Here is a 20,449-nt window from a genome sequence, read left to right as displayed (position 1 = left end):
TAACCACCCTACTGAAATATGACCCCCATAATATTCATGTTGTGATATTTTTACCTCAGAAGATTGTACTTTTACTTTAGAAGAATGCTCTTTTTCATGTAAAATCTGTTATAAATGCGTAATTTTTTTTATTGCGTGTGGGGAGGGCAGGGCCAGTGAAGGTGTAAGGCTATATGATTCACCTACACCTACTACCCTTGCACCAACCCTGTCTGCGCTGGATCTGCATGGGAAAGCAGGATTCCAATTGCTTTGGGTCAGTAGCTTTCCCCAGTCTCAGCTTCAGTTTAATTTTTTTTAAGCACCGGAGGAACAGCATGGATCATTTCTGGGCCCCCTTCCTATGAAATTGGTAGGCAGATCAGAGTCCGAGGAACCATAAAAGCAGCAGACTTTGTGGAGTGCACATTCAATGGGAATGCTCTGGAGTGGTGGCAGTGAATGGCACAGAAAAGATGAGGCAAGCTACAGTCACCGAAAGGGAGGAGGTAGGCCAGGAGAAAGTGCCTGTGCAGATTTTGTGAGTTTTCTATGTGAGGTGTCTGTGTTAAGCTCTCAGAGGGGAGCTGGCTTAGTAAGCAGTGAAATTCCTAGAGAGTAGGGGTACCAAGAAGGGATGGGAATTGAAAAGGGACGAGATCACTCAGATTGGAGAATGGCTGGCAACAATCAAGAACTTTACATAATAATGCAGCAGTACCGGAGTTGGGGCACTCACTGTGAACACATGAGCGACTGCATAACAGCAGAATGTATGTGTCTTTGTGTCTGAGAAATAAATACTCCCACACACACTTTGTGTCAGAATGTGTGTGCTGGTGGATTTTTTTTCTCTGACGGACACACACTCTCTCACTCTGAGATACAAACTGAGAGAAAAGACACATACACAATCTCTCTCTGACACTTTCAGGTAGATCTTAAAACAGTACGCACGCGCGTACTTTTGTTGGCGCAACTGGCGCCAACAAAAGTACGCCGGATTTTATAAGATACGTGCGTAGCCACGTGTATCTTATAAAATCCGGGGTTGGCGCACGCAAGGCTGCGCAAAATCGACAGCCTGCATGCCCCGAGCCGCGCAGCCTGCCTCCTTTCCCTCCGAGGCCGCTCCGAAATCGGAGCGGCCTCTGAGAGAACTTTCCTTCCGCGTCCCCCCACCTACCTTTTGTTGTGCAAGTTACGCCTGCTTGAAGCAGGCGTAACTTGCCCGCGCCGCCTCGGCATCCCCCGGCACAGGCCGCAGTACCGGGGGACTCGGGACCGCCCCACCCACGCCATGCCCCCAGACCTGCCCCGGACTGCCCCCAGACACCCCCCCTCCCACCCCTTTTACGAAGCCCCGAGACTCACGCGTGTCCCGGGGCTTTGCGCGCGCCGGCGGCCTATGCAAAATAGGCGCGCCGGGCTTTTAAAATCTAGCCCATAGTGTGTGTATATGTGCCTTTGTGTCTGAAAGAATGTATGTGTCCTGACAGTAGCTGGCTATATGGTTGTCTCATTACTTGGTAATTGGTTCAAGAGCTGGTAAGGTGAAATTTAAGCTTTCTTGTTAATTTCCTTTAGTCTTGTCAGATTAGTCCAGACAAGTGGGTTACTGTATGTCTTCCTCCTGCCAGTAGATGGAGACAGAGGAAAAGAAGCTGAAAGAGGACCACTTCCTCTATAAAGATCTGGTGCTGGCTTCAGTTCTTCAGAATCCTATGTCAAAGTTAAGACAACTAAAGACAATTATTTGTTTTTATTTCAAAATCACCATCACAACAAAAACCGAGTCAAAACATCCACTCCATGGTTATTAACCCAGGAATAAGAATCCCTACACTAAGCTCACAATTAAACTAGCTGTCTTCAGAGTGGGCAACAATGTACTCACTGATTTCTGAACCTATTAGACATGAGAAAATAAGATATGTCATACTGGGTCAGACCAAGGATCCATCAAGCCTAGTATTTTGTCTTCAACAGTGGCCAATGCAAGTCGCAAGTACCCAAACATCAAAAAGATCCAATGCTACTAATGCTGGCAACAAGCAGTTGCTATTCCCTACTGATTAACAGCAGTTTATGTATTTCTACTCCAGGAACTTATTCAAACCTTTTGTAAACCCAGCTACACTAGCTGCCTTAACCACATCCTCTAGCAACAAATTCCAGAGCTTAAATGTGCATTGAGTGGAAAAGAATTTTATCTGATTCGTTTTAAATAATGATTTGTTTGCTAACTTCATGGAGTGCCCCCTAGTCCTTGTATTATCCAAAAGAGTAAATAACCATTTCCCTATTTCAAGTCCTTTCATGATTTTGTAGATTTCATTCATAACCCCCTCAGCTGTCTCTTCTCCCAGCTGAATAGCCCTAACCTCTTTAGCCTTACCTCATAGGGAAGCCATTCCATGCCCTTTATCATTTTGGTCACTCCTCTCTGTACTTTCTCCAGTGCAACTATATATTTTTTGAGATGCAGCGACCAGAGCTGCCAACAGTTTTCAAGATACGGTCTCACAATGGAGCAATACAGAGGCATTATGACATCCTCCTTTTATTTGCCATTCCCTTTCTAATAATTAACAGTTTGCTTTTTTGACCGCCTCTTTGACTGAGCTGACGATTTCAATGTAATATCAACCATGATGCCTAGATCTTTTTCCTGGGTGGTGACTCCTAAAACCTAACATTGTGTAAGTACAGCATCAGTTATTATTCCCTATATGCATCACCTTGCACTTGTCCACATTAAATTTAATCTGCCATATGGACGCCCACTCTTCCAGTCTCGCAAGGTCCTACAGCATTTTATCACAATGCATGTGTGGTTTAGCTACTCTGAATAATTTTGTGTCATCTGCAAATTTGATCAACTCACTCATCGTACCCCTTTCCAGACCATTTATAAATATATTAAAAAACATTAGTCCACTGTTTACCTTTTTCCACTATGAAAACAGACAATTTAATCATACTCTGTTTCCTGTATTTTAACCAGTTTGCAATCAACAAAAGGACATCACCGCCAATCCCATGACTTTTTAGTTTTCTTAAAAGCCATGAGGGACTTTGTCAAACACCTTCTGAAAAGCCAACTACACCACAACCACTGATTCATCTTTATCCACATTTATTCATTCTTCAAAAAAATGTAGAATATTTGTGAGGCAAGACTTCCCTTGGGTAAATCCATGCTGGCTGTGTTCCATGCTTCCTGTGTTGTTGGAATCTCTTAACACTCCTTTAACTTTACAAAAGTCTGAAATACTATTAACAAATCCCAACTGTTTAAGGCACCTAGTCCCGATGGACTCTCATGTGAGTTTTATAAGATATTAGTCACCCAGGTATGTTTACCATTGGGGAGAGTATTTGAGGCCCTTTTGGATAATAAAGAATTTCCATATTGATCTAACACAGTAACAATTAGTGTCTTCCATAAACTGGGTAGAGACCCTAATCTTCTAGTTTCCTATAAGCCTATTTCATTGACAAATTTTGATGTGAAACAGTTAGCAAAGATTATGGTAGACAGATTGGCTCTTTTATTACCAAGTCTGCTAGTGAAGGGACAAGTGGGTTTTGTCAAAGGAAGGCAAGTGCTGTTAAGTTTGCAGAGAATCAAAGGGGATAATTTTCAAAAGGATTTACATGTATAAATGTAACTACTATTTTAGCAATTTTCAAAAGCCATGAACATATGTAAAGTGCACTTACATAGGTAAATCCTATTGACAATTCAATGGCATATGTTGTATAATTTTTCAAAAGCCCACTTAGATAGGTAAGGTGCATGTACATGTGTAAAACCCATTTTTAAATGTGTAAATGCTTTTGAAAATCAGGCCCTTAGCTTCTATTGAACATTCATGTCTATCCCCTATGCAGTCTTTACTGGTGAGTTGTGATGCCAAAAGGCTTTTGATAGGGTAAACTGGGTTTTCCTTTTTGAGGTCTTGTGGGCTTTTTGGTTTTCGGGGCAGATATCTTTCTTTTGTACAGACCCGGGATCCTTGTTAATGGGGGAAATATCAGAGCTATTTACACCTCAAAGGGGCACTCGTCAAGGCTGCCCCTTTACCTCCCTGTTTATTATTTCTCTGGATCCTTTCCTTAGAGCTCTGCACAGAAATACATTCAGGGCATAGTTATAAGGGACCAAGTTTTTAAATTGATGGCTTTTGCAGATAATCCTCTTATTCATATTGATGATCCACCTAAATTGTTGGCGGCTGTCTTGAAAGAACTTGCTGATTATGGTATATTTTCAGGACTTGAACTCAATTTGGAAAAATCTGAGGCCCTACCCGTAGGTAATTGGCATGCAGGTATATGGACAGGGTCTTTTCCATTAAGGTGGGCTCTGGATGTACTAAAGTATTTAGGCATCTTATTGATGAATGATTTATCTAAGTTCCATAACGTAAATGTAGATTACCTAGTGAACACTACAAAATGGGTACTAAGGAACTGGACAAATTTGAATCTTTCCCTGATGGTCAGGGATAAAATGACCATATTGTCTAAATGCATTTATGGTTTTGAGCTCCTCCTAATCTATCTGCTAAGGAAAGACCTTAATTTAGTTTATAAAGTTTATTTTTTCCACCACAGGAAACATCTCATGTATTTCTTTGGTACAGCTAATGAAACCTTGGGGTCATGGGTCTCCCTAATCTATGACTGCATAATGTGACAGATAATCTACATCATGTGGGGGGATAGGCTAGTGAACACCTGTTATTTTTGTGGGATGAGATTCCATTGGCTTACCCCTTTGAGTTGCCCTTTATTTTACATGCGGTGCAGTCTGTTACTGGTTTATCTCTAGCATCACATTGCCTTAGTTTGCCTTAAAAAAAAAAAAAAAAATGGAGATAGGTGTCTCAGAAACTACAACAAATATAGTTTAGCCTTTTTGCCTATAAAGGGTAATACTTTTTATTCCTAGCCTTTTTCCAAGTGGATTCTCTAACTGGGCTGGGAAAGGGCTTATTACCCTAGGTCAGTTGATGGATGATACACTGAAGGTAGTTTATTTTAAATGACCAAATATACTTGTTAACAAAACTTGCTATCATGTATTACGTGCAGCAAGAAAAGGCGTCTTATGTTCTGGAGGAACAAAATTCATAGTTTGATGACCATTGAACTTAACTAGTTGTGCTGGTTCCTGGTGCACTCATGCTGCATCAGTTTAGTTTTAGAAAACTATTCATAATGTGTGTTGAAAAGACCAGTTTTCTCCTTTCCTACCTGTGACTTGCCTTTATGTATTCTTCATGGAGGGAAGGGGGGGGTAGGGTAGTCTCTTGGCATTTTCTAGTTTGTTACATTGGTTGTATCAAGGCATGTGAAAGGAACAATTGTATACTTTGAATTTGTATACTAAGATATTCAATATTTAATAAACTTAAACGCCCCTAAAGCAGGTTCTACAGGCTCCAAAAGCAAAGACTAAGGGAAACAGAACCTGAGCATGCCTAGAGGTCAATAATTCCATAGGAATCTGAAGCCTGCAGACTCTATGCCCAAGGGTAAATCTGTAGTCTACATGGTACTTCTCCAGTCAACTAGGGGAGGGAAGAGAGGGAAAGAGCTTGTTTATATAATTATCTATATTGTTGGCTCAAAGCAGCATTAAAATGGCTTCTAATCCTAACAAAATTGGTACACTGACCAGAGCTATAGTGTACTGGACCATGTACACCATAGCACTGCCTTCCACCATAAAGGCCTAAAGGCACCACCTAAAGCAACCAAAACAGAGAACAAATTGATTGACTTATACTGGTATCATTTATACTTTTACTTATGCAAATTTTTACCAATATACAAATAATTACCTTTCCATTGAAATACATGGATAACAATTCAAGGAAAAGGAAAAAAGAAAAGCACAATTAAAAAGTACAGAAAGAAAGACCAAATATTACAAATTTTGTCCAATAATTAAAAGGGACAATAAGGAGGGGGGGTCAAATCAAGGGAGAAAAGAAAACAAAGAAGAAAAAAAGCATTTATACCTGTTTAATGACAAACTGGAAAATAGCCTTAAACGAGTGACAAGACAGGGTTTGGAATAACCATGTACCAGGGTGAGTTAATATTTTTAGATTCTGTACACAAAAAAAAAAAAAGGTCTTCAAACATTCGCTATCAATTGTAGCCTTCCCTGGTGTAAAAAAATAACAAAAAGTGATGTATGGTGGCACAAAAATTTGGCTTTAGCTCTGAGCACTGGCTTGATACGTAGCTCATAAGTGAGATGTTCTTCTGCTTGCGCCATCCATCTGGAGCTGAAAATGAGTTGTTCATATTCTCCTGCTCATTTATACTGAAAAACTCAAAAATTGTGTCTTATTGTTCTACAATCAAAGTGTTCTATATAAGACGAATCGAAGGCTTGCCTGTTTCAAGCACCACCATCTTGAATAGCCGGAGTGTGTTTTCAGAGATTCCACCAGGAAGCCATCTTTGGATAGCAAAACAAGGGCCTTCAGTTGGGTACATTTAAGGATTTATCTACACTGAGCTGAAATATCAGATTAGAAGCTACAATATAAAGAGCAATCGACAAATGGTGCTTTTTGATCTAATCATTATATATTTTAGAAGGCAAGACTAGATAGAGTAATTAAAAAAAAAAAGTTTCTAAGCAAAGGGATTTTCATGCCAGTAGTGATTACAAAAGCTTGAAGCCAGTCAGCACATTATGCAATAGTTTGACAAGTTGGCTTGCTACTTTGGTGGTAAGTTGCAAACTGGCTTTCCCCACTTTAATACAATAGCTTATGAAAAAGTATAAGTTAAAAATCTTTTTAAAAAATTTAGCAGCAATTGGAGTATCCTTATTACTTTACATAGTATGCTACTCTTCATTTGGGTTTTGGCACTATAGTTTCACTATACATACACAGATTTTTGGTCTGGTATTAATCAGGGACATATTAAAAAAAGGTTAGATTACAAAAAAGTAATATAAATTTTAAATAAATCTCTCAGTAACATAACCAAGCTTGTGGGTGACCTAAACAATTGCATGGATGGAAGGGAAACTGCACCTCAGTTTGCTTTCCCCTTGTCATGCTCTAGTATTTAGTTATTTAGGAAAGTGTGAAATTTGTGTAGAAGATGGTCAAATTGAGCCAAAAAATCTCCAAGTCACATTATGTACATTTCAAGGATCAGCTTGGGGTGCTTTTGGGAGTTCTCGAAGCAGGTGTTACTGGGAAAGCAGACATTTCTCAGGGACTGGTTTTGAAAAGTCCCTCCGACTATTTTCCTACAATCTGCTACTGTCAGGCAATAGTGTACCTTCTGGGGAAACATGGAATTTTTTCTTTGCATTTCATCTCTTGCAGTTCATTTTGGAGAGGATAAGAGTGCATGCAAATAAATAATCCACACACATAGGGGTAGGTTTTCAAAGTGTTACATGCATAAATCCCAGAGATTTATGCATGTGACTGACCTTACATGCACCAGGCCACACATGTAAGTCCCGGGGCCTCAGGAAAGGGGCAGAGCTAAAGGCCCCCAGCACAGCAGCTATTTGCCACTGTGCCGGGGATCACATGCCAGCACGTGCAAACTGCACCTGCTGACAGCAGGCACAAAAGGTAAAAAAGACTGGGGGGCAGGGGGTTAGGGTAGTGGGTTGGGAAGTTCCCTCCCAGTCCGCTTCAAAATTGGAGCGGACTGGGAGGGAACTGAGAAAGGCCACAAGCACACAGGATGCACCCCCTTGCAAATACAGACCACTGATTTTATAACATGTGCACAACTGCAGGCATATTATAAAATCAGGTGTCCATGTGTGCACACCAGCTACACACACACACATCTTTGAAAATCTACCCCATAGTGTGCACTGCACAAGCTACAACTTTCGGCTCATTACCTCCTAAATGCATGTTGCAAATCATGGGAGTGGGTGGCTGATTTGCAGACACCCCCCCCCCCCCCTTATGATCAATGGTTTTAAGGTTCACGGGGTATGTTCACAAGAGGGCTGGGTGAAGCTGCACATTCCAGCTCCCGAAGTGCAAACCCGTAAGCTTTTAAAAAGCATACCATCTTAACACTTTCGGGCAATCAACATTACCTCAGTTTACCCAGTGAAAACTAGTTGTATTTGCCGGTTCCCCACTGCCGCCACAGGAGCTTACCTTCCAGGACATGCTCGTACTCCACCCAGGATGTATGGATAACCTAACCCATTCCTGTCAGAATGCTCATACCGCCCTCCCTCATGTCCTTCAGCTACGGTACATGACCATACACTGCAGTTTGAAACAGAAAGGCACACTGAAATCCTGTTTGGAGACAATCAGCTATATTTGATTTAAGCATTTTAACTCAGATCCAGTTCCATGCATCTTCTTCCTTACCGCTGCACCGCTCAGCGGCAGCGAGGAAAACTCGCCTCTTTGTGCCCCCTCCGCCACACAACCGGGTTGAGAGGGGAGGGGGTTGCCACGCACCAAATTGTCAAACTCTTTGCCTCCGGCGCCTCTCAACAGTACCTCCTTCTGGCCAAGTGACGGCATCCTGCATTGCCGCCAACTCAGCATGAGAACGGAAACACCCCCCCCCCCGGAACAGCGACTCGTTCCCGAGCTGGCGCAAACCTCGGGGGGGGGGAGAGAGGGGAGGACGACCACTTCCTGCCGCTGATCTCGTGCAGCCCGAGATCCTCAGCAGGAAGCCCCAGCCACTACGTGCGAGTCTGCCTGGAGTCGGCTGAGAAAGAAGTGCGGCTCTAAGCGAGCGCGTGAGGACTCTGCCGCTCCGCGACACGGCTGAGACTGCCCTCCCCGGCCTGGGCGGGAGTTAGACTCCCACAGCGGGAGACGTGATAGGGCTGGATTAGAGGGGTATCCTGGGGCGGGGACGGGGCGCTAATTAACGGAAGGCTCGAGCTCGGATTGGGAAGTAATTGCAGGTGGGTCACTGAGGGCTAAAGGAGAACTTTTTGTGTGTGTGTGTGTGTAGGGATAATTTGTAAAGAGCAGCTGGTAGCTGAAGGAATAATTACGGTGAAAGAAGAATTTATTTTTCTGAGGGGTGTTCCGTGGACTTCTGGGGGCCATTAGAGAGTTGATTTAAGATAACTTGAGAGGGTACTTGAGGAGTGCTTAATAGTATGGTATTGTTTACGGTAGCTGACGTTGAATATTATCAAGTAAGGTAATTAAGAGGTGTTTGAATAAGATTATTGAGGGGCGTGAAGCAGGTGACCCTAGGGTTTACTTTGTAGGTACTGGCACCATGTTCAGCTGGGTGAGCAGCGATGCGCGGCGCAAGAAGGAACCGGAGCTCTTCCAGACGGTGGCCGATGGGCTGCGGAAGCTGTATACCCACAAACTGTTTCCTCTAGAGGAGTACTACCGCTTCCATGACTTCCACTCCCCTGCCCTGGAGGACGCCGACTTTGACAATAAACCCATGGTGCTATTAGTGGGGCAGTATTCCACCGGCAAAACCACCTTCATCCGCCACCTGATGGAGCAGGACTTCCCCGGCATGCGCATCGGACCCGAGCCCACCACCGACTCCTTCATTGCTGTTATGCATGGGGACGTGGAGGGTGTGGTGCCAGGCAATGCACTCGTGGTGGATCCCAAGAAGCCTTTCCGCAAGCTCAATGCCTTCGGCAATGCCTTCCTCAACAGGTACTCCTGGTGTTAGCGTATATGCCTTCCCTTCTTTCACTCCCAAGCTCGCATCCCTAACCCTTATGTATTAGTATTTTCTGTATTCATCACTGGTCCACTATCTCATGTTATCTTTCTGTAAGCTCAGTGTCTTGCTCTCTGGATGCCTTGCTATATATGACCCCACCCCCTTCACCAAACCTTTATCTCTGACTTCTAGAGAGGCTTCAGCTTTGTTTCTATCCCTAATCTATGTTTCCTATTCCTACTCCCAGATCTTAACTTTACCTTTCACCTCTCACCTGGCCCATCACCCTAAGAAACCTTTCTGACGCCTCTGGCAGTATATACTAGCTTCTCCATTTCAGACTTGTCTGGCTCTTGTAGAGCACTCCATCCCAATCCTCTCCTTTTTTTATGTGCCATCTATTTCCCCATATAGAAAGCCCTTGTACATAGAAATGATGGCTCAAAGGTCCATCCAGTCTGCTTAGCAAGTTTCCCATGATAATATCTGCTGTACTGTGCAGGTTACCCCCATGTATCTTGTCATTTTTGCTTGATGTCCTTTGCTTATGGACTTGGCTGTAGAAGCAGTCCTGTGTTTGTTTTTCCTTAATGGCTGAACATTAGAACCCCAGACTGTAAAAAAAAATTCATGGCTTTTATTGGTTGTCTCTGAATCCAAATTTCTCTTTACTCCCCTCCCCCCCCTTGCTTTGAAACAGTGATGTTGCAGTTGCATCAAGGCTTATTGGTTAAGAGGAGTAATCCTATGCCTTCTGTTAAAGATCATAACTGATACTCTGTGCTGGGTTACCCCCATGCACATCCGTTCCACAGACTGTAAAAGACAAACACCTTCCTAAACAGGTACTTGGGGGTGTACATCCCCTATCTATATCCACTGTGTATCCCCATTGCCATCTGTCTCTTGCGTGCACATCACATAATCCCTCCTATTACTTGGCTAATTATCAAGTATCGCCCATCCTTTACTTTGATCTCTATCTTGCATTTTGTCTCCATCCTAACCTCCATTTATCTCCTGGACCAAGAACCTCATTGCCATCCCCTCCCACCCTTCTCCAGCCCCCATCTTCTTTTTATGTTTGGTCCAGAACTGGGTTCCAACACTAGTCAGTTCTCATACCCACCTTGTCTGAATGCCTCATGAGATCTCAGATGCTTGGGGAAACTTCTTCTGTTTAAGAAGTATCCTCATCAGGAATGAAATGGTTGCTTTGCCTTAAGAGCTAAAGAGGCTGTGGGGGCCTTCTGGCACTAATTGGGCAAAAAAATGCCACCTAATCACATGTTTCAACTTGAATTGAGCTCAACAGTAGTCCAATTCTGCTTGTCAGCCAGCAAAATCCATTTGCATTAGGAGTGTGAAGTTTTGAAACCCTGGCCATACCTCACATCTGAGCCTGCTCACAGCTCTGCACCCTCTAGCTCAACTAGTTTTTAGTGGTAAAATGCACCTAGAAGCTAGGTCTCTGCACGGTCCCCACCCCACCTCAGACTTTGACTAGTCTGCTTTTTTACTATTCCCTTATCTGCCTGTGTTGTCCTGTTAGTGGATTTTCTACAAATTTGTGCTGGGGGCAGGGGCAGTAAACACCTAAGTATTCTTATCCTTTCCTGCTTTTTCATCTCTTCCTTCCCTTCCCCCATTCTTCCTTTTTCCTGGCTACACTCTTACATCTGGGGTAGACCCAGAATTTGGGGAACTTGTAGAATGTCAGCTTGTATAGAGGGCATGGCCATGTTGGTGAATCCCAGTATAGAGTAACAGATTGGAATGTTCCTCCCAACCCCATTGCATTCCTCATTCAACGATTGATTTTGGGACTATAGCCAGAATTCAGATCTGGGGGCGGGGAGGAGACTTATGCACTTTTCAATCAGGCCTATACAGAACGGTGCGCTCAGCTCCGTTTGACCGCATGTTTTACATGTGCTATTACCCCTTATACTGTAAGGGATAATAGCGTGTGGGGAAACGCATGGCCACCCCCCCCCTCCCCAAGCTAATAGCGCTCATCACATGCAAATGCATATTGATGAGCCTTTTAGTTATACCTGCAGGATACTGAAAGCGAAATGTGCTGCACATTTTACACTCTGAAATTAATGCTTGCCCAAAGGCAGGCGTTAATCAGGGACAAAGTGTATAGAAAAGCAGAAAAAACTGCTTTTCTGTACACGCTCAGACTTAATATAGCAATACTAAGTCGGAGGTCCCAAAAACATAAAAAAAAAAATAAAACAAAACAAAAAACCTAAAAACTGTCTGCCAGCCCGCGGGTTGGAAAATGGATGCTCAATTTTGCCAGCATCTGTTTACCGAACGCGTGGCTGTCAGTGGGTTCGACAACTGACACAAGTAAAATTAAGCGTTGGTTGTCAAACCCACTGACAGCCGCCGCTTCCACTAATAAGAAGGCGCTAGAAGCGGAAGAATAATGAATCACGTGCCTAGGAGAGGTGCCTGAGCGCTTCAGGAGAGCAGGCACTCGCCTTGGAGCGCCGGCTCTTCCGCAGAGTCTTTTGAATCGGCCTGAATGAAAAGTGTTATTGGGAAGCACTAAAGGAGTGTCCTTGGCAAACGTTGCCATGATTGAAGGTATTGCTGGAGTGGCCTACTGGATAACTTCTTAAGTGTCTCTTGACTTTGTCATGGAATACAGAGGAGATTACCTAGTGCTAGGCTTCTAATTTAGCAAAACATAGTTGGATGTGATGGTGCCACACCCCAAATGACTGCCTTTTGATTAATAAATTGTTCCTTTCCTTGCAGACTTCCTGAGCTTTCATATATTAACTATTTCACTCTCTGAAAAGGCCCCCACATCGGTTGGTTGGATTTAGCTTTGGGTATCTTCAACATTCGATTGAAAATAGCATTTAGATGTGGATTATACCCGGCCGGGACACACCTGATAGATGGTTCTCACATGCATGACACCGATCATGTGACAGTCACGGGGCAAAATGTAAATATACATTCTGCATCCTCAGGAACCCCTTCGACCCCCAACAATGGGTGCACAGCAGACCTAGGGCATTACCTGTACAACTTGCCATGCAAAAAAGATGTTCTGATGACATCTCAGTAAAAGCAAAACAAACTCTTTCCTGGCAGGCACAATACCCCTCCTTATGAAAAGACTAATTTACTACTAATGCATGGGAGACTTCAATTACCCCAATATTGACTGGGTAAATGTATCATCGGGACACGCTAGAGAGATAACGTTCCTGGATGGAATAAATGATAGCTTTATGGAGCAATTGGTTCAGGAACAGACGAGAGAGAGCAATTTTCTCAGTGGAGCACAGGACTTGGTGAGAGAGGTAACGGTGGTGGGGCCGCTTGGCAATAGTGATCAAAATATGATCAAATTTGATTTAATGACAGGAAGAGGAACAGTGTGCAAATCCAAGGCTCTCGTGCTAAACTTTCAAAAGGGAAACTTTGATAAAATGAGAAAAATTGTTAGAAAAAAATTGAAAGGAGCAGCTATAAAAGTAAAAAAAAAATGTCCAAGAGGCGTGGTCATTGTTAAAAAATACCATTCTAGAAGCACAGTCTAGATGTATTCCACACATTAAGAAAGGTGGAAAGAAGGCAAAACGATTACTGGCATGGTTAAAAGGGGAGGTGAAAGAAGCTATTTTAGCCAAAAGATCTTCATTCAAAAATTGGAAGAAGGAACCAATAGAAGAAAATAGGATAAAGCATAAACGTTAAATGTAAGATATTGATAAGACAAGCTAAGAGAGAATTGGAAAAGAAGTTGGCTGTAGAGGCAAAAACTCACAGTAAAAACTTTTTAAAATATATCCGTAGCAGAAAGCCTGTGAGGGAGTCAGTTGGACCGTTAGATGATCAAGGGGTTAAAGGGACACTTAGAGAAGATAAGGCCATTGCGGAAAGATTAAATGATTTCTTTGCTTCGGTGTTTACTGAAGAGGATGTTGGGGAGGTACCTGTAATGGAGAAGGTTTTCATGGGTAATGATTCAGATGGACTGAATCAAATCACGGTGAACCTAGAAGATGTGGTAGGCCTGATTGACAAACTGAAGAGTAGTAAATCACCTGGACCGGATGGTATACACCCCAGAGTTCTGAAGGAACTAAAAAATGAAATTTCAGGCCTATTAGTAAAAATTTGTAACCTATCATTAAAATCATCCATTGTACCTGAAGACTGGAGGATAGCAAATGTAACCCCAATATTTAAAAAGGGCTCCAGGGGCGATCCGGGAAACTACAGACCGGTTAGCCTGACTTCAGTGCCAGGAAAAATAGTAGAAAGTGTTCTAAACATCAAAATCACAGAACATATAGAAAGACATGGTTTAATGGAACAAAGTCAGCATGGCTTTATCCAAGGCAAGTCTTGCCTCACAAATCTGCTTCACTTTTTTGAAGGAGTTAATAAACATGTGGATAAAGGTGAACTGGTAGATGTAGTATACTTGGATTTTCAGAAGGCGTTTGACACAGTTCCCCATGAGAGGCTTCTAGGAAAAGTAAAAAGTCATGTGATAGGTGGCGATGTCCTTTCGTGGATTGCAAACTGGCTAAAAGACAGGAAAAAGAGAGTAGGATTAAATGGACAATTTTCTCAGTGGAAGGGAGTGGACAGTGGAGTGCCTCAGGGATCTGTATTGGGACCCTTACTTTTCGATATATTTATAAATGATCTGGAAAGAAATACGACGAGTGAGAGAATCAAATTTGCAGATGACACAAAATTGTTCAGAGTAGTTAAATCATAAGCAGATTGTGATAAATTGCAGGAAGACCTTATGAGACTGGAAAATTGGGCATCCAAATGGCAGATGAAATTTAATGTGGATAAGTGCAAGGTGATGCATATAGGGAAAAATAACCCATGCTATAATTACACAATGTTGGGTTCCATATTAGGTGCTACAACCCAAGAAAGAGATCTAGGCGTCATAGTGGATAACACATTGAAATCGTCGGTTCAGTGTGCTGCGGCAGTCAAAAAAGCAAATTAATGTTGGGAATTATTAGAAAGGGAATGGTGAATAAAACGGAAAATGTCATAATGCCTCTATCGCTCCATGGTGAGACCGCACCTTGAATACTGTGTACAATTCTGGTCGCCGCATCTCAAAAAAGATATAATTGCGATGGAGAAGGTACAGAGAAGGGCTACCAAAATAAGGGGAATGGAACAGCTCCCCTATGAGGAAAGACTAAAGAGGTTAGGACTTTTCAGCTTGGAGAAGAGACGACTGGGGGGGGATATGATAGAGATGTTTAAAATTATGAGGTCTAGAATGGGTAGATGTGAATCGGTTATTTATTCTTTCAGATAATAGACTAGGGGGCACTCCATGAAGTTAGCATGGGGCACATTTAAAACTAATCGGAGAAAGTTCTTTTTTACTCAACGCAATATTAAACTCTGGAATTTGTTGCCAGAGGATGTGGCTAGTGCAGTTAGTATAGCTTTGTTTAAAAAAGGATTGGATAAGTTCTTGGAGAAGTCCATTACCTGCTATTAAGTTCATTTAGAGAATAGCCACTGCCATTAGCAATGGTAACATGGAATAGACTTAGTTTTTGGGTACTTGCCAGGTTCTTATGGCCTGGATTGGCCACTGTTGGAAACAGGATGCATGGCTTGATGGACCCTTGGTCTGACCCAGTATGGCATTTTCTTATGTTCTTATGTCCTATAGAGAAAACACAACAAATAAGATTGATACAAATGCCTACATTTGTTTAAAAGTATTTCTGTACTGTTTTTACAAGTAAAATTTTATCAAAACTGTTCAGAGATAATAAACAGAAAATTATGAAAAATTTACAAAAAACAGGTATAACAATCAAAGTAATTAATCTACTCTTAAAGAAAAAAAATGCCAATAAAATACCTCACCTCGATATCATACCCAGAACTGACCTTCAAGTACAGAAAGACCACAGATTTATAAATATGGAGACAAACTGGAATGGAAAACCAAAACAGCCACACTGCATGCAGTGCAAACCTGGAAAAAGAAATATAGCACCTAACAAATAGTGCACACAAATTAACCCGCACAAAGTTAAACCTGTATTATGGAACACACTCAAACAGTAACAACCCTATCTATGAAAAGGCACCACTACAAATATTTAACCAGGCCCTAAACATTAATACACCTCCTATTAGGAAAACAGAGCAAGCCAAGCTGCTATAGATCCCCACTCCGAAATAATTGTAAAACTATATTAATAAATGTTGCAAAACAGCTGATGAACAGAACATCCAACAATTAAAAACTCATAAAAATAACTAAAAAATTGTCCGAATATCAATAAAATATTTCAAAACAGCAGACATATCACATACTACCCAATAATTAAAATGTCAGTCAATCAAGAAAAATAAACTTAAAAAGCCACCTTTACTTACCTTCTCCAGCAACCCTCCTTATCTTTTAGCTTGCAGGCCAATAGCACTCACCAGAAGCAGCAGTGGCTGCAGAAGGTATGTCCTCACAGTCCTCTTCCTTAGGGCCCTCAACCAGTCACTCACACACACTGTCACACAGACCTGTAACCTTCCTAACTAGTCTCTCTTCTCACACACACCAGTCTCCTCCCTGACCATTCTCTGTCTCTCAATCACAAACATGCTCTCACGTACATACAAGCTCTCAATTACACACTAATGCTCTTGCTCCCATTCTACCACTACCCACAAAGCTGCCACTCGCACACCCAGGCACCTGTTCTACCACACACACACACAAAGCTGCCAGTCATACACACAAGCTCACATGGAGCCTCTTCTCATTGTTTGGCTCAATAAGCCTAGCCTCTGCTTAGCTGCCGCCGGCACGCAGGGTCTCTCCACTCTTAGGCCCCACCCCTGGGGAGAAGGGAAGCACAAGTGGGGCAGTGGGACAACGGCAGCTGCGACACACTTGCCGGTGCTTGGCGACACATCGGTGTGTCACGACACACCGGTTGAAAATTGCTGCCCTATAGTATGAAGAGGGAAAGCAGGGAGCATGGGGGTAGACAGGAAAATGTAGAAGTAACAAACCTGTATATGCACTGGCTCTAGGGTAACAAACTGCCCTGTTTTGGACCAGACGGCCTGATTTTCCAGCCTGTTGTACAGTGTTTGTTTATAATGATAACAGTATATTGTAAACCTCATTCGGGCAAGGACAGGGGCCAACCAGTGGGTGGCAGCCTGGTAGCGCTTCAATCACCTGCCTGTTTTTGGGGCTCAGTTTTTCTCCTCCTCCTGTGCCTCTCCCACAGTTGTGCTGCTGCTTTGCGCAGTGGTCCTGGAAGTCGCAGAGGAGTTGAACCTGAGCCCCAAAGACAGGCAGGCAGATCTGCCTAATAAAAATCAACACTATTTGAAAGGGGGGGGGAGGTAGCTGTAGCCCCCCTTCCCCCCCCCCCCCCCCCCCCAGTGTCTGGTCCTGCTCCATGGAAAAATTAGCAACCCTAACTGGCTCAGAGTGAGGGGCAATAAACAGTTGATTTTACAAGAAATTCAAAGTTTGACATTTTTGGTGCCCTATAAAGCTTGCACCAGGGGATTTTAAAGGTGCTCTTCTGTAAATTAGTTTGTTTGCAGTTTTCAGCTTGTGAAATGTTACCCAGGTGGTATTTGCTTTCATTGGGGATGAGTCTGGCTTATGTTGCTTGGCTAGCTGATAACACACTTAATTCTTTGTGTCAGCACAGCTACCATTGCATTCAGGAGAATGCATGATAGATTTGTGCAGCATGGCACTGGTGGTGACACCATTCCAACAGGGATATTGTATTCAGGTTATGGTATTTGAGCAACCAAAGCCAGCCACCTCTTCAGAATATAACTTCTGAAAGCATACAGGGTCTTCCAGGCAGTGGGAATGCAGATCTTTCAGCTGCTTATAAACCCATTTCCGGTGCCTGATGAGCAACTATATTTATACCCTGTGTATAAACAGTAATTTCCTAGCAAGTAGATAGATGGACTCAGGACCAGTGGTTTATGCTCCCCTGCCAGCAGATGGAGACTAAGAAAGCTGACGTCACAGTATATATAGTCTTGCAGTGACCCCAGCCTGCCAGTATTCTCCATCTCCAGCAGATGGACGTTCATCTCCTTATGGGGATTGTTTTGATTTTTTTTTTCCTTTTTGGAAGGAGAAATTTGAAATCTAAATTAAGGAAATAAAAGCCCCACTCTGGTGTGGTAATACCTAAAGATCCCTCCCTCCACCTGAGAATTCCTGAGGTGATTTCCATGATCCCTCAGAGGTGTTCCTTGGTCTGGTAGCTGGTTTTGCCGGCATGGACTTAGCTGCTTGAGCGGCTGAAAGGCAGTGGGTGCAGGAAGCCAAACACAGTGGTGATGGCAATTGCCCTCTCCCCCTGCAACTGGAGATTGTTTGTGTTCAGCCAGTTAAGCCCTGTGAGCCTCACCATCGGGAGGCAAGGTTTCAGCAGACATCAGACACAGCTGTGGAATAGTCTTTATGAGAGAGAGGAGAGGTACTGCCCAAGAAGCGGGGAGTGCAGGCGAAAGTTAGTCTGTGCAGTGGGGTATATCCAGAGGGAATACCTCGGTAGTGGAGATCTGGCAATGGTCTGCAGAGCGGGGTACGCCGATGAGGTTCCTCTGTAGCGATGATTCGGTAGTGGCCTGCAGCGCAGGGTACATCGGAGGGGTTCCTCACTTAGAGATGGTACAGTAGTGGTCCGTAGAGTCAAGATAGTGACTAATGTTCCAGCAGAAGCCCCAGGGAATGGGGATAGGCAGCAGTCCAAGGCAAGAAGGCCCTCAGAGGAGCGGATAGCTAGAGATGAGGAAGGGCCCCCGCGGAGCGGGTACCCAAAGCATCTCACACCAAATGTGCAGGAACTGGAACGGGAAGTCCGTAGTGAGCGAAGCGGATTCAGCAATGAGGGAACTTGTTGCTAAGTCGTCAATAGGCAGGGCCAGCCGGCTTAAGTATCGTGGAGTGAAGACGTCATCCAGAGGGCAAGCCCCCGAGGTTCCCGCCATGATGTGCTTACGACTGGCCCATGTGCCTAAGTGATCCCAAAGGCAAGATGATGGTCTGCAGCGCCCTCACTGTCCTGGGGACGCCAGGCAGGTTGGCGGTAGCTAGCGGAGGCCGCCACTTTTCCCCAATGGTGTCGATGCAGCGAAGAAAGAGGTGAGCATTAGTGGTTGCAGCCATCTGCAACCAGGCGTAACATTGTATTTGCAGTCTCCAAGTGGACCACTATTCTCGTGAAAGGGGGAAAGGCCTTGAAGGATGCCCATGTTAGCAAGATTGAGACTATCCTTGAGCAGGTGTTTGAAGCTGTGGCAGTAACCTTGCATCACTTCATGTTCCTTGGTGGTTCACTCTTGTTTGCTTCTCTCCCAGGAGGTTGCTGACTCTGGTGTAAATCCTAGAACTGTTATGCTGCCAGCTGCTGCCTTTTTGGCTGATGCAGGCTATGCCTTTGTGTGCACCTTGTCTAGAGGGGTGACTTTGGTTGTGGTGGCCAGGTGCCAGTTATGGTTGAGAAATTGGTTGGCTGATGCAACCTACAAGGCTAATCTTGCCAAATTGCATTTTAATGGCTTGCTCTTGTTTGACAATGAGTTGGAGAACTTGGTAAGTGGAGCATATCCTCCAGCAAACAAGGAACTGGAGATTAGGGACAGGCACAATGCCTCTTTATGAGAGGTCAATACTGCAGTATCCAGGTGTTTGCGACAGACTATGTGCAGGTTCGGGTTGTGGATCTTCCCATTCCTCCCAATGCAGGCTTGCCAACCCACCTTCAGGGACATCTTATTTTTTTTTTTTTAATATCTGAGGGGGAGTGAGATCACATCAGCCCGATGGGTCCTGGAGGTGATAGGATATGAGCTGGAATTCCGCAGAATTCCTTGGGATATGTTCATGGTGTTCTTTTGCCACTCCCCGCAGAAGAAGCAGGTAGTGGAGTTCATGCTTAAAGGCTTCTCAAACCGAGGGCTGTGGTTCCACTGCCCACATTTTAAAGTATGGGGCACTATTCCATTTACTTTGTGTCCAAGAAGGAGGGGATGCTTTCGTCCCATCCTCGATCTCGAGGATCAACCGTCATTTGAAGGTGACTCATTTTCACATGGAAACCTTATGCTTTGTGATAACGGCAGTGCAGTCGGGGGAATTTCTGACCTCCCTGGATCTGTCAGAGACTTACCTTCATATTTCCATCCTATTGGAGCACCAATGCTTTCTATGCTCTGCGTTGTTGGGGCGCCATTATCTGTTTCGGGCGCTGCCCTTTGGTCTAGCCACCACTTCCAGAACATTTTCCAAGGTTATGGTGGTCATAGCAGTGACATCGTGAAGAGAAGGGATCCTGGGGTACCTGTATTTGTTAGACTGATTCCAGCCAAGTCTCAAGAGAGCTGTCTGATGGTACTCAAGGTGATCTCCTTATTACAGGAGCTCAGTTGGGTGGTGAACCTGACCAAGAGCAATCTTCAGCCATCCCAGTCGGACTGTCTGGGGGGGGGGGGTCTGATTCGACATGGGGCAGGACAAAGTTTTCCTACTGTAAGTTCGGATTCAGACATTGATGTCTAAAGTGCATCAGTTGGTGAACACTATGCGCCCAACGGTGTGGTCCTTCCTACAGGTACTCAGCTTGATGGCGGCAACCCTGGAATTGGTGCCATGGGTGAGGGTGCATGTGTGTTTTCTTCAGCGCGCTCTGCTGTTTCGTTGGAACCCGCAATCTCAGGACTATGTAGTTCAGCTCCATTT

General features: G+C 43.9%; 1 protein-coding gene across 1 annotated transcript in view; it reads left to right on the top strand.

Moving 5' to 3' along the window:
* The first annotated feature begins 8,946 nt into the window (after positions 1 to 8,946).
* LOC115096473 (EH domain-containing protein 1) overlaps positions 8,947 to 20,449 on the top strand; it is a 77,833-nt gene continuing 66,330 nt past the window's right edge. Inside the window, exon 1 of the mRNA XM_029611116.1 lies at positions 8,947 to 9,665. Coding sequence (XP_029466976.1) covers positions 9,262 to 9,665 — 404 coding nt within the window. The 5' untranslated portion in view covers positions 8,947 to 9,261. The remainder of the gene's footprint in view (positions 9,666 to 20,449) is intronic.

This window comes from Rhinatrema bivittatum, chromosome 8 (genome assembly GCF_901001135.1).
Source record: "Rhinatrema bivittatum chromosome 8, aRhiBiv1.1, whole genome shotgun sequence".
NCBI lineage: Eukaryota > Metazoa > Chordata > Amphibia > Gymnophiona > Rhinatrematidae > Rhinatrema > Rhinatrema bivittatum.
The sequence above is the reverse complement of the archived record's forward strand: the minus strand, read 5'-3'. Positions and strand labels throughout refer to the sequence as shown.